This window comes from Colossoma macropomum, unplaced genomic scaffold, assembly GCF_904425465.1.
Source record: "Colossoma macropomum unplaced genomic scaffold, Colossoma_macropomum, whole genome shotgun sequence".
NCBI lineage: Eukaryota > Metazoa > Chordata > Actinopteri > Characiformes > Serrasalmidae > Colossoma > Colossoma macropomum.
In genome coordinates this window covers 9,999,841-10,014,383 of record NW_023494791.1, presented here as the reverse complement: position 1 = coordinate 10,014,383, position 14,543 = coordinate 9,999,841, and the positions used below count along the sequence as shown (strand labels likewise).

General features: G+C 39.7%; 1 protein-coding gene across 2 annotated transcripts in view; it reads right to left on the bottom strand.

Moving 5' to 3' along the window:
- The window catches only part of plekhh2 (pleckstrin homology domain containing, family H (with MyTH4 domain) member 2), a 45,984-nt gene that overhangs the window by 18,912 nt on the left and 12,529 nt on the right, over window positions 1–14,543 (bottom strand). For both annotated transcript variants that reach the window (XM_036573811.1, XM_036573812.1), the window contains exons 3-11: window positions 7,853–7,915; window positions 7,314–7,463; window positions 6,344–6,427; window positions 6,184–6,265; window positions 4,580–4,768; window positions 2,224–3,008; window positions 1,896–1,971; window positions 669–763; window positions 408–582 (exon numbers count right to left, since the gene is read on the bottom strand). In XM_036573811.1, the coding sequence (XP_036429704.1) occupies window positions 408–582; window positions 669–763; window positions 1,896–1,971; window positions 2,224–3,008; window positions 4,580–4,768; window positions 6,184–6,265; window positions 6,344–6,427; window positions 7,314–7,463; window positions 7,853–7,915 (1,699 nt within the window). The remainder of the gene's footprint in view (window positions 1–407; window positions 583–668; window positions 764–1,895; window positions 1,972–2,223; window positions 3,009–4,579; window positions 4,769–6,183; window positions 6,266–6,343; window positions 6,428–7,313; window positions 7,464–7,852; window positions 7,916–14,543) is intronic.

Sequence of the window (14,543 nt, the reverse complement as noted above, 5' to 3'; positions counted from 1 at the left end):
TGAGTCTGCTTAATATTTGATCACATCAAATGATACTGGTCAATATTTTTGCTTATCAGACTTTTTTGTAATTCCTAGTAGTTATTGGACAATACATCATAAAACTAAAAACAGATCAACAAATTGTTCTGGTATTGGTGACAGGACTTTCATATTAGTCGGGTTTTAGTGTGGATGAGGCAAAAAAAAAAGAGAGTCTAAGGCGAAGATGTCTAATCTTGTCCACAAGGGGCTGGTGTGGCTGCAGGGGCTCATTCAAAACAAGCAGGAGCACATTTGACTCTACTCATTTAATCAACTGGTTTCAGTCTTTGGACAATTGATCACCTGCTTGGTTGAAATAAAAACCTGCAACTACACCTGTTCTTTGCAGATGAGATTAGACAACTCCTTTCCTAAGTGTGTACCTCTCTTGAGAGAGCGGGGGCTGTCATGGCTGTTGCCTTTGCCGGAGATGGAGCCAGAGGTGTACGAGCCGCTCTCCTCCTCGCCGGAGTTCGAGAGACAGTCCTCAGAACTCTCGTCCTCCTCAGAGCTGGATGACTCTTCTGACAACTGACTACTGCTTAGCAATGTCGCCCTCTACAGGAGAAAACACAGTACTAAAAGACCACATACACATCCTTATCGTCTTCTGAACAATACTCGGCTCTAAAAGCCACACCTACCCCTTTGACTGTGGTGTAGACAGGTGTGCTCATGTTCCTGTAGATGAGGGATGTGTAGAGCATGAAGGCAGGGTATGAGGATGGGTGGGAGGAGTCTGGGTAAAGAGTACAGGACTGAGATGAGCACAGACACACACAGAGATATACACCTTAGATAGAACCAGAACCTACTGGAGAAAGACCAGTATCTATATAGTTATTAGTTATGGTCTGATGGTAAACCCAAAATACAGGGCAGATACAGTGTAGGTCAGTGGTTCTTAAACTGGAAACCCTCACAAGACTGTCCACATTTTTGTTTGATCTCAACTCCTAACATATAGCGAGAGAGCAAAAATATGGACCATCTGGGGGTACTTGAGGGCCAGTTTGGGAACCATTGGTATAAGTACTAATGCATTTTAAGGTACACTTTATGTAAGTACATATAAAATAAAATAACAATAGAAATACAAATAAAATGTTTTTACTGATGGTTTTGGCCTGGTCAGTGTCCAGATTTAAACCCTATAGAGAGTATTTAGTCTCATATTTAACACAAACTAGCCTGGCAATGTTTTTCAACTGTTTGAAGCCGTCAGTGCTGAGTGGAAAAATACTGACTCTACCTTCTAAAAGGCTGTCTGCACATTTACCCACAAGACTTCAACATTTAATGAAATCAAAGAGAAAAGCTATCCCATATTAAGTTACTTTACCTATTTGTTTAATGGTTTGTTGTTAAGACCATTAAAAGCTTAATGTTTTGCCACTTTGGGCTTGGCCCATTTTTGTCCAGGAGTGTTCACTATACAAGCAAAGCAAAATAACCTTATTCATCCACCAGCATTCATCATGGATGTGGAGTGTGATGAGAGATGCTCTTGTGGGATGTGAGGGATAATGAGGGCAGTTGTAAAGTAAGTTAACAAAGTCTCTACAGGGAACACATGTCTGCACATTTTAAAGCACAATTATTGTTTATTTGCTGAATTTAACATACTGAAAAAAAACAAAATATAAAATGTGGCCTATTTACTTTTTCCAGTATGCTAAACAAATAAACATAAAAAAATAAATATACAAATATTGTACGCTATAATTTGCAGAAGAGTGCAATGCCATAAGTTTGTTCCCTGTATAACAACATAAATAATATTACATAATATACGTAATTGACGTGTACTTGAAATTGCATTAAAAGTGGAGAAAAATGACAGTGCCACATACCAAGATGACAAACTTTACCTTTATTAGCTACATCTGCGCAAGATGTTTCCGACAGCCGAATTCCAGATTTGGCCACTGCGTATATTCTGCTCTCCTGAGAAGAAAACATAATTTAAAAATAATGGCGAAATAATTGAGTGTTTTAAACAGGCTTTTGTATGTGTGATTATTTAGGCATGTAATTTCTATGATGTTAATTGTGGGGTGTCCATTACTTATTAGCTACATTAGCCTCATGGCTCCAATGCAAAAGGAAGAAATCATAGGATGCACGTCTTTACTGAAAATTGAGTGAATTAAATTTCTTTTTTTTTTTAACTATCACTTTATGAGGCCCCATTCTCACCCAAGAGGGAAACCTGTGCAGTGGAGGGGTGGGAGGCTTGCTTCCTTGCACAGCAGCAGAAGCATCAGGCTTCGTCTGATCATCTACTGGGGCTTGAGATGACCCTTCACTGGTTTCCATCTCCTGCTCTAGGTCCAGGTCAGTCTCCTGGGGCTTCAGTGGACGCAGCATGCTGATAGCGTTGCGGCTTCTTCCATGGGCCACTTCACTGCACAGTTGAGGCTGACTCAGGTGCTTCTTAGCTACTGTTACGCTAACGTTAAAGGTGTTGGGGGTCCGCAGTCGTGGCTGCTTGGGGGAGGCAGGCGTGTCCTGGGTGTCCTGCGAAGGCGTGGGGCGCTTTGGGGTGAGGGCGGGGGTCAGGATGGGGCTCGGGGTGTTGGCCTCGCTGGAGGAGGACGAAGAATTAAGGCACTGCGACTGGAAGCGCTTATTCAACTCATCTGAGCAGATGTCCTCTAGGTCTGCCTTTTTGCAACCTTTGATCTTGGCCATAGTGTCTGTTCCTGGGAGGCAGAAGGAGGGACCCCCCGTCCGCTGCATGTCATCATCGAAGAGTGAGCTGCTGTCGTCGGAGGCTGTCAGGTAGGCTTCACTGGTGGGTCGACTGAGCTCCAGGCCACTGCACGCAACTGCTTCGCTATCAGAGGCAGCGCTGGACAGGATGGAGAAGACATCACGAGACAGAGCATCACTCACAGCTTCACCGTCCTTCACCTCCTCTGATTCTGTTCTACAACTGGGAGTCCCATTCTCGGCCTCAGAAGTCTGTTTTATGCCATGGTCTGAGAAGGAACACAGAAAACCAGGGTTATTTCATTCCTATAGTTAAATAAACAGCTTTACCAAATACTTTGGTGCATTACATTTATACAGTGAACATGTACACTAACTGGCCACTTCACTAGGTACACATCTTGGTAACTACAATCATTGTCCATTTTATCAGCTCCACTTACCATATAGGTGCAGTTTGTGGTTCTACAATTACAGACTGTAGTCCATCTGTTTCTCTGCATACTCTACCCCTTTCACCCCGTTCTTCAATGGTCAGGCCCCCCCCAGGACCACCACAGAGCGCGTATTATTTGGGTGGTGGATCACTCTCAGCATTGGTGGCGTGTTAGTGTATGTTGTGAGTCTGAGTGGATCAGGCACAGCAGTGCTGCTGGAGTTTTTCAACACCTCAGTGTCACTGCAGGACTGAGAATAGTCCACCAATCAAAAATATCCAGCCAGCAGCGTCCTGTGACCACTGATGAAGGACTACAGGATAACCAACACAAACTGTGCAGCAACAGATGAGATACTGTCCTATGACTTTATAATGGCTTTATAAGGTCTTTATAATGACTTTACAAGGCGAATCAACAAGGTAGGTGTGTCTTACAGAGTGGACAGTAATTGAACAAGACTTAACAAAACTTTAATAACTCCAGCAGCAACTGTTTTGTGCTGACTGTCTGATTACTGTGTCTGATTGCTCAGACCAGCACAACACAAACTTACACAAAATTCCCAGCACTGCAATGGCACATCAGTGTGAAAGGGGTCTGTAATTGTAGAACTACAAAGTGCACCTATATGGTAAGTGGAGCTGATAAAATGGACTATGAATGTAGACACAAGGTAGGTGTATGTAATGAAGTGGCCAGTTGGTGTATACCTTGTATACTATTGCACACTATTATGTACATTACAATGACTGACAATGAGGTTGGCTGTATTGGAAGGTCCAAAACATATTTACTTTTGGGTTGATGGTCTGTGCAATTACTATTAGCTTTCATTAAGGTAAAGGTTCAGCAAACAAATCAAATGTCATCAATTTTCCCCAATTTTTCTTCAGCCAAGACAAAGTTTTTTGCACTGGAGGCATCGGCCTAGTCCAACCAACAAGTAATATACCTCATCGCTTATGCCTCACTAATTAGCACTGTGCAAACTGCATGCCTAAAGCATCACACATGAGGTTGTTAAGTAATCTCAGATAGACTTGTTGGATTGACTACATATACGGTAAAGGATGTAAACTTAATTTTTAACTTAACTATTCCTCTGAATACAACCTGAAATCTAACTGTTATTGTTTTCCTTGTTAGTTCATATCCTATGACATTTTAATGCCTCAATTAAGGTCTTAATGGCAGAGCAAAATAATATTAACCAATAATATGAAGTTTCCATTTCCATTCCCACCGCACCTATCATCAAACAAAGCACCTAGCTAGCTCAGAGACCCTCCCTGATACAGAGTTTCTCTCAGATGTACATCACAGTATGGAAGGACAATCTGTAATTGTTATTTCTGAATCACAGTGACTTTAAGATCATATATAGTAATGATGTCTCTGACCGGTGGAGGGTCTCCTGCAGTCCGTGCGCATGTGGTGTGTACACACACTGCTGTTGCTCTTCTGAGCTGGCACTGGACCTGTCAGCACCTGAAGGCTCTTCCCTCGGACCTGGAAGCAGCCGAAGGTCAGACTGCTGAGCCGCTGAGCCTCTCCGGGTTTGGTGTGGGCTCCAACGGCCTGCTCCAGGACTGACACGCAGAAACATTACATTACATTACAACTAGAAATTGAGAAGGAAGGCTGCAAACTACAGTATTAGTTAAAAAAGAATGGATACACTTACTCATAAAAAGCTTTTGTTACTATTTTTCATATTTTAGACTAATAGTGAAGACATCAAAACTATGTAATAACGTGTAATTGTCAGACATCAACAAGTTTAAAGGGCCCATATAATTTTCAACTTTCTTGCATTTTATATTCTTCCACTTTTGACATTTGTGTACCAATTCCATCCACTAATTAGGTCTCCACCAACACAATACCACCAGCACTAGGAGGGCGAAAGCTAGCACAAGCTTTCGAGACCTGTGAAGCGGCACCATGTTTTTGAACTGCTGCTAATGCAAAATCATTGGAGAGCTGAACTTGCTTGGAGGAAAGCGTCAACTGCCAGTTCTGGCATCGCGCTGGGTGATGGGAGAATAGGGGGGACAAACCTACACCCCCATAGAGAAAGGCCAATTGTGCTCTCTTAGACTCCTGGCCACAGATGGCCGTAGCATCACCAGGAATCAAGCTCACGATCTCCTGATGATACAGCCAATTTGTGTGGTTTTATGTAGCAAAATTAGTCATAATTAACATTTACGTGACAATTTTCCAACCTCTCTTCATCCCTTAGACATAAATAAGCTGTGTTTGTTATTGTACCTTTAAGACTGAGGGATGTAAGTGACCCCTGTCCTGTACTGTACCTTATTTGAAAAGCGATCTGTGTTGCAACACTCCTTATACTTTCAGAGTGCGTTGGCTGGGCTAAAGTGCTATAGACTGAATAGGAGGATATATGTAAATAAAGTGGATTGCATAACATCACAAAACTAGTGAACTAGAAATGGGTGGTTTTTGGAGCTTAGTTTCCATATATGGACTGTTTGGACTGGGGAACTTTAAATCTGTAAGAAAAATACATACTACAATGAACTCTTATTTAAAAAAATGTGGGGGAAATTCAGTTTTTCATGATATTGACTAAATCAAACTTTCTATCTTATCTATTTAAGATTTTCCAAAGTAGCCTCCTTTGCCTTGATGCAGCTTTTCACAGTTGTGGTATTGTTAAAATACAGAGGGTGTGTAAAGCAACTCTCGTAGCTTCATGAGGAGCTTCCTGAGGAGCTTCCTGAGATGATAATTTAAAAGTGAATTATTTTTGTTTGCGAAATAATTTCATACATTGGCATCCCCTTCACTATTTGTATTTGACTCAGGCAAATTTCATTCACATTTAAACATAAGCCTTTTGATCAAAATGACTTTAAGAATAAGAAAAGTGCATATTCAGTTAGGTGTGCCCAAGTCGTGACTGGCACTATAACTAGTGTAGATATTGTACTGACACAAAGTTGTTCTGTGCGTTTATGTGCTTATGTAACCGTACCTTGAATCTGTCTTTTCAGTTCCAGTATCTGAGTCTCCTGCTGCTGGTTCGTTTCCCTCAGGGAGGCATTTTCTGCTTCAAACTAAATCCACAAGGAAATCAGATACAACACTGTGGCACACAGACAGGTACATACACACATATGAACGTACAAACAAACCTCATTCAGCTTCCGCATCACCCACTCCTTGATCTTTGCCGCTTTCTCCTCTACAGTCTTGGCGTCTTGGATTCGGCTCTGTTTCTGTAGGAGAGAAGGAGAATTAGGCCTCTGGGCAGTCGCATCCATGGACATTAAGTTACTAAAGCCCAACAAATTCCTAGGATTTGTCTGAGCCTTTTGAAAATACTGAGGGGAGCTTTACAGATGATGCATGCCTGACTGCTGCTGCAAACATCTCCTTCAAATACTATGAACAGTTCTAAGAACCAAAAAAAACAAAAAAACACTCCAGGATGAGAACCTGCTTTTAATGCATAAGCAATGCTGGTTATTGTTTAATTGAGAACTGACTGATAATCAAATCTTTGCTAAGAAAAGGCTTCAAAAGTTTCTAAATCCAATAAATAAATAAATAAATAAATAAGGACTTGAAATGTATTTAAAAGTAATATTGTGACTCTTGTACACAATGGCAATCCTATCTTTTTAACAAACATCTAAAGGGCTCATATCACGGAAAACTGTCCTTCTTTTTAAATAATAAATTAGCATAAAATTTCAATATATACCATTCGCTCTCCAGTCCACGCGGTCCATATATGGAAATTAGGCTGCCAAATCATGTCACAAAAACAAATATATTTACATATATCTGCCTATTCAGCCTTCAGCAGTTTAGCTCCACCCATTCACATTGATGTTATAAGTAGTGTTTTGACCCATCCTGCTTTCTGAACGATTGTAAAAACAGGGCAACCAATCAAAAAAGAGTTATTTTACATATTGAAGTCTTAAAGACCTAGGAACAAGAATGGCCTATTTAATTCTAAGGGATAAAAAGAGGTTGGAAAATGGTTGTGAGGGAATTAAAAAATGTGTGAGGGCCCTTTAAATGAAAAATGTTTCCAATTATATGAGGAGTGTGAAAGGTCCTGCCTGCTCTCTGGTGACTGGGTGAGGTACCGACCTGTTCCTCCAGCTGCTGCTCCAGCGCAGTAATGAGCTCCTCTTTCTCCTGCAGAGCAGCCTGGAGGTCCTGACAGCGTCTGAACAGCCTCAGCTCAGAGTCACTGGACTGCACATCTGCAGCCTTCAGACGCTCCTCCATCCACTGCACCTTAAATACAAACATAACACACACGATCAATGACCTGGATATACAGCACTGCACAGAAGTCAGAGATCACCCTCTTGTTTATTCAATATCCAGTCAAAACAGCAATTAAGTTTAAGTTATTTTGAACGTCAGAAAAAAGCAGAAACATGTAATAATTAACAAATATATTAAACAGCACTAGAACAGTGAAACTGGGCATCTGAGGTCTGAGATGTGGACTAAGGTTTCATTGACTGATCTTTGGAAGTAACAGAAGACATTATGAACACTTCCAAGAAAGGGTGGTCTCTGACTTTTGCACAGTACTGTACAGTATCAGCACTGTTTGCCATGGACACACAAACACATGGTGAAACATAAGATACATACAAGACGCTGCCAGTGTTTACCTGTTGGTTTGCCTCACTTGCCCGCCTCTCTGCCTCCAAAACTTGTGACTCCAACTGCTGCATCTGCAACACAACATAAACAATAAACATGCATCTGTGTGTGTGACTGTGTGTTTGTTTTCATATATTTTCTGGGCAGATGTTCTGATTGTGAAGGACAAACAGTGCAAAAACAGGGCTAAGCTAGTTTCAAAGGACTGGTAAGATGGTCCCAATAAGGTAATGTGCTTCAAAAACTACTCATTTTCACTGATTCTTTTTTTTTTACTCAAAGAGAATTTTTTGGATACTGAGATATTTGATATTGATTATATATATGTTGTCAGAAGAAAACCCACTGCAGGACTGTAGGTAACAAGGAAGTGTCCATAAGAGAGATTAGCTTATGTAAATGGCTACAGTTTTCAAAGGATTAGTTCACTGCCCTTCGAGTATATCAGATAACAATCAACCATGGCAAATAAAAAAAAGCCTAAAACAACACACACTCAAAAGAAAGAAATCGCAGGAATTTGAACAAGCTTACAGGCAAAGCCTCTGGCTCATACTGTACATAACACAAGTGCCAGTTTAAATCACAGTTTTCTAAACAGTCCACATGCCATGCAAATGCTGAAACCCTTCAAAATACCACACTGAGACAATATTGTGACTTTCAGCACATTCTCCCCATTCAACCTTCCTTCAGTGTCTGAATACTGTTGACTCACCACAACATCTGTGCTGTTCATTCCAGCCAAGGAATTAAAATTAAGATGTTATTTTATATGTGTCTGGATTAAATGAGAAAACTTTATCATCTGCTAAACATAATGTCACATTTCTCAGTATTTAGTGCGTCCACGCTTTGCCTTTATTACAGCTAGCGTTTTTTGGGGGGCTCACTTTCAGTTTTTCCGAGATATCTGCAGGGATATTTTTCCACACCTCCAAAGTTCAGTCTTAGACGTTGGTTGCATTTTCTGCTTCTCACAATCCAAGATTACCAAATATAAATTTAGTCTAATCAGTGCATAAAAGCGTATTGTACATCTCAGACATAAAGTTTCAGCGTTCTAGCACAAATTTTTCTTGCAGAGGAAGCCCTTCACAGTGGAAGGATAGACTGAAACACCTGTGGATGTTTCCAGATCTGAATCAAGAGTGGAGCTTGATTTTCTCCTCTCTCTCCAAGGTGAAAGCTTTAAGTACCATTTCAATACTGACAGATTTGATATTATACTTACTGGAGGTTTTTTGTGTGACTTTCTGTTAAATACATTAGAATTACTCAAACTTAACGGCTGTTTTGACTGGAAACTAAATAAATGAAAGGGAGGTCACTGACTTTTGCACAGTACTTAGACACATAATACAAGTTCACAAAAAGAAAAGAAAATCTCAGCTTTCGTCTCTCATTCTTTGTCACACACACACACAAACGCAAAATGATTCGACTGGGTTACTGTGACCTGCAGGTCCAGAGAGGAAACAGACTATCCGGTCATTTATTTAGGACAATGAGTTACACAAAAAATTAAAGAGGTGGAAACACCAAGGTCAAGGTCTATTTAGAGCTTTAATGCTGAGGCTAAAAGGCACCCACCAGTAAACATAATCCAAGTGCCATTTTGAAAGAAAAAATACTTGACAGTCTCCGTTCATCATTAATCTGATTAAACAAATCAGTAATAAGCTCTTCATCTCAACTCTGTTTTGAACATATGAACGCTCACTCACAACCTATCACAGTGCAACAATAAAGGTAGCCTCAAGCTTCTTTTATATAGTGATAATAGCAGACAGAAACATGCTAAACATGGGCACTCATGTGTCCTAATACGGAGGCACATTTTAATGATTATCTCCAAATTCTCTGAAAGTACAGCAATTGAGATGGTAGGCAGGGCTGCACATGCAACAATACTGTTGCACATGTTAGACAAAATGAATCCTGTGTGAATATAAGAAACTTCATGTGTAGTCTACACACATACATTCAAACATTTGCTCAAGTCCTAGTGCTCATGAAACTGTGAACTCTTCTCATAAGTGTAGTTATGCGAAATGTGACACAGGTTGATTTCTAGTGTTTATGGTAGTTGCAGTCCATCTGGTAACTCGCACACTGACGAACAGATTCAAATGTCTTGCTTCCTGTTCTGAAATTTGTGACAGCAACCATATGCAAAATCCTGCTGGAGTGAGTTTATGTTAACCCTTGTGTGGTGTTGGGGTCTGTGGGACTCATTTTCAATGTTTACCAAAAGAAAAAAATGATGCAATGTATTATTATTTGAGCCTCATATTCTTTGTCCTTTGCTCATTTTCTGTGAAGAACATATAAAATAACACATTTTCAGTGACTTCACACTGTTCACCCCCCACACACTTATATTACACATGTGGTGTTGGATGTCTGTCTGTCTGCCCTGTGATGGACTGGCGACCTGTCCAGGGTGTATCCTGCCTTCCGCCCAATGACAGCTGGGATAGGCTCCAGCACCCCACCGTGACCCAGAAGGATAAGCGGTTTAGATGATGTATGTATGTATGTATGTATGTAGTGTTGGGTGAACCTGCGGTTGATAAAAGTGTGGAGGTGCTGTGTCCTTCACTCTGTTCTCCTCATACATGGCCTGCTGTTAGTGTGTGTGTGTATGTGTTTGTATATATGTGTGTGTGTGTGTGTGTGTGAGGGTGGACAACATGGACAGGCTGCTGACTGGCTACAGCTGCTAAAGGAGAACTCTACGCTGACCTCTTGTGACATTTTAAACATCTGGTATTTTCACATACATTATTATGGCTGTATTGATTTTAAAAAACAATGGGTCCAACAGACCCACTGAGTTACAACAACATGAACACCACACAAGGGTTAAATAGTGCCCCAATGTAGGCATCAGAATTAATTCTGCATATTTCATGCAATGAGCATTATTATTCAGGCTATTTCTGTTTTTTTACAGTTAAAATTACAAATTGTTGCACTATTTGGGATGAATACTTAGAATAATTATAAGGTAGTTTTTATTGAAGTGTTTCAGTGCTACAATATTTTAATCTGTGCTAAAAACCTTGCAACTTTAATAGCACCAGCACTACATGCTCAAAAAGTTGTATGACCTCCTGTCAGGTAAGGTTAACAAGCAAAAAATAAAAAAGATGTGTAGAACAAAAATCTGCAGTTGAATTTAACAATATACCACTTGTGGGGCAGTCTCCCTCCCTCCCTCCCTCCCTCCCTCGCTCACACACAAACACTTCACACATTCCTTGGCTCAAAGTTGCGGAAAACTATCAGAGACAAGTGCTTTGGATGGATCTTTAAAGGCCAGAGTTCTAATACTTACGGTAAAAGGAGGTCAAAAGAGCACAAGCTGTGGTCATACAAAACACTAAGCTTTTGTCACAGTCTCTCAAGCATGGCTAGCCTCCCACACACTCGTCTGGCTGACCGTCATTACACACTGATTGAAGTTGGCCAGTAGAATGATGCGTCCTTGACCCGTCTGAATCAGATACTGTCAGATGGTCCACTGCAAAGCCTGTAATTTTCCTTGAATTCAAAGCTGATAACTTCAGCTTTACAGTGATCCTAAAGTCTGACTGTTATAACCTACACTGCTTGTTAAAGAGAGTGATGCATTTCTGGAGCCCACACATGTTCATAGTCACTTAGTATATTAAATTAGAATTAGTTACTTTATGGAAAATTAATGAAGCTTAAAAGCTAAGCCTGACCCTACAAATGGTTACTGACTGTAATGCCAACTGTGATTCACTCCTGTTTCTACTCTGAACAATATAAATGTTTTTTGTATGTTTATGCAGTGGCCCCCCGCCACAAACAACAGGGTTGTTGTGTTCAAATGACATGCTGTTATACTTTACTTTAGAACAGGAAAAAGTCTTTTTCATGGCTCTTGTGATTAGATTAGATGACAATAGATTTATTTAGCTGTCTTTAAATAAGTTCTTTTTAATTCTATAAACACTATATTTATGACTAGAGATGGCACAGATACAACTTTCTCGTTCCTGATACCAATAACCTTGAGTATGGGCCAATACTGATCTGATATTCCTTTAACTACTGAGCTTTAAAGGGGAACTCAACTGATTTTGCAAAATTGCTTAATCATTCAGTGGTTCGGTGTGAAATGCGCCTTTCTAGGGAAATTTACTGAGTCAGAATTGTTCACCATTATAGTACGTTTGAATGAATAATCTGATATCTGCAGAAAATCAACACATTTATATACACTTGAGTAATTAGGTAACGTGAAACTCCGGGTCTATATGAGTCAGACAATGATCAGATTTCTGCTTTACAACCAGCCAATAAGCTCACAGAAGAAGACGTGACCTAAACATAATGTAAAACTCAAACTCCATACCGTAGCTTTTTTTTTAAATCATAGCGCCACTTTACCTGAAAATATGAACGTACATCATCTAACATGTAATCTATAATCTAAAATAAAGAATATTTAAATCTCACAGCAACGCTGCTTACTTTTTTTTGGTACAGCAGTCTGTTCCGCACATGCGCAGACTGAGAAATCCAAAAGAAATCAGAGTAAGAGTTTACATGCAGAAATCTGATTACTGAGCTAAAATCCAGCTCTCTTTATCAAATTTTTCTTAATTGAATTTCTAGATCGGGGTTTGATGTTTACATGACCATTTGAATAATCAGATACCTGCAGAAATCCGATTATCATTGGATTATTGAGTGCATGTAAATGCATTTGTTGTTTTGTGATAGTTTTGTTATAAAGTTTTTGCTATCCAAAATGACCAGTGAACTGACGTGTCTTATCAGTGTAAAATCTTATAAGACACGTTAGTTCACTGGTCAATTTGGATAGCAGATAAAATGATATTTGTAGTGTAGACATAACGATGTCTGGTTCCTAGTACTACAATGGTGAACAATTCTGACTCGGTGGAGTTCCCCTTTAAAATAAATTGTTTTCAATAGAAACACTTCAGTTAAGATGAGCATCTAAAAGTAGGCCATCATACTCAAGCTACTCAATCACTCTACTACCCATGGGAAGAAATACACAGCTAACAACATTACACAGACTTCCAGGACAGATTTCTTACAAGATTGGATTGGATTCATAATATCCGATCCAAGATTTACTGATATCAGTTTGATACCAACACCCATCTACACTGATGCCATCTCTACTTCTGACTCTTTTGATAATTCACATAATGATATTTATCAAAGGGAGATGGAAATGGGGGCAGTTTTACAATGGGGGCGATTTTTTATCCTCTTCATAAGATTTTGTTAAAAATTACTAAACTCTTCAAGACCTCAGTTTGCCATGCCTGCCGCAGTGACATTTCCTAAAGCCAGCAGCACAAGAAGTGATTTTTTTTATCACTATTGAACATTTTTGACTATTAGAACAGCAGTTCAGCTACATTTCCACTTCAAATTCCTTTCACTGATACAGAATCTGCAGGTTATTTACATTAGACTAATGTGGCGGGTATTGTATCTTACAGCTTATAGAGCACAATTTGGGGGAGTTTCATTGTCTCTTTCAGTAAACATCAGGAAGCACACAAACATATATAGGTCACAGCGTGTAACACACACACACACACACACACACACACACACACACACACACACACAGAGTAGCTTTCCACTTCTCAGCGGGTAGGTTTATGGACAAATGAGAATGAGCCACGGGCCTCGATGTACAGATATAGAAAGCAGGCGGAACAGCAGCGTAATTACAGACTGCATTGAGTCCAGATGTGGAGGGACACAACAGCACTCAACTAGCTACTGACCGCTTTACCCACAGCTAATGACAGGAATCAAAACATATGACTCTCATTGGATAAGAAGGCTATTATATTTGAACTACTTTAAAGTTCATGAACATAAGACAGTAGGAGTGCATTTAACCCTTTATTTGTCCTTCCTTATTACACTGTCTGAGGAGTGGGACTTTTAACTGGTTTCAACCAAGAATTAGGCCTAATCTACGTATGAATCCGGAAACAGACCACAGCCCAGGTGACACATCATTTACTGATAAGACGCCCCTATTGCACATACAATCTGTAATACTTAAAAATATAGTGACGTGAAAAAGTATTTGCACCCCTCCTGATTTCTTCTATTTTTGCATATTTGCATATTATCTGCATATTTTGCTATTTTGCATATTCTTCCCAGCAGTGACTGGCCTACTAAAATTCCTTGATGATCACAGCAGGCCTCACTCACCTCAAAAAGGCCAGTGTTTATGTTCATAAATAAATGAAATGATCAAAAATGTTTTGTTTTTTTCTCATGTTCTCCTTGTATTACATTGAGAATCTAAAAGCATATAGTTGACAAATATGTAAAATAAATAAATAAATAAATAAAGGCAATCTGAGGGGGCAAAGAGGGTCACATACTTTTTTTACGGCACTGAATGTTGTATGTTGAATGTAATCCAAGTTATGTTTCTGCTGAGCACAGTACTGAGTGTTATATTATCTTTCAATAAGAGCATTGCACTTTTTGCCACTCTCACTCTCCTGACCACAGGCTGGACCTTACAGACCCAAAGATTACTTTAAAACAATGGAGCTGATCTCTCTAAACAGCAGACTTGTTAAAGTAAGAAAAACATTAAAGGAAACTAACCTGTGCATAACATATTTAAATGGGGCGTATTCCTTA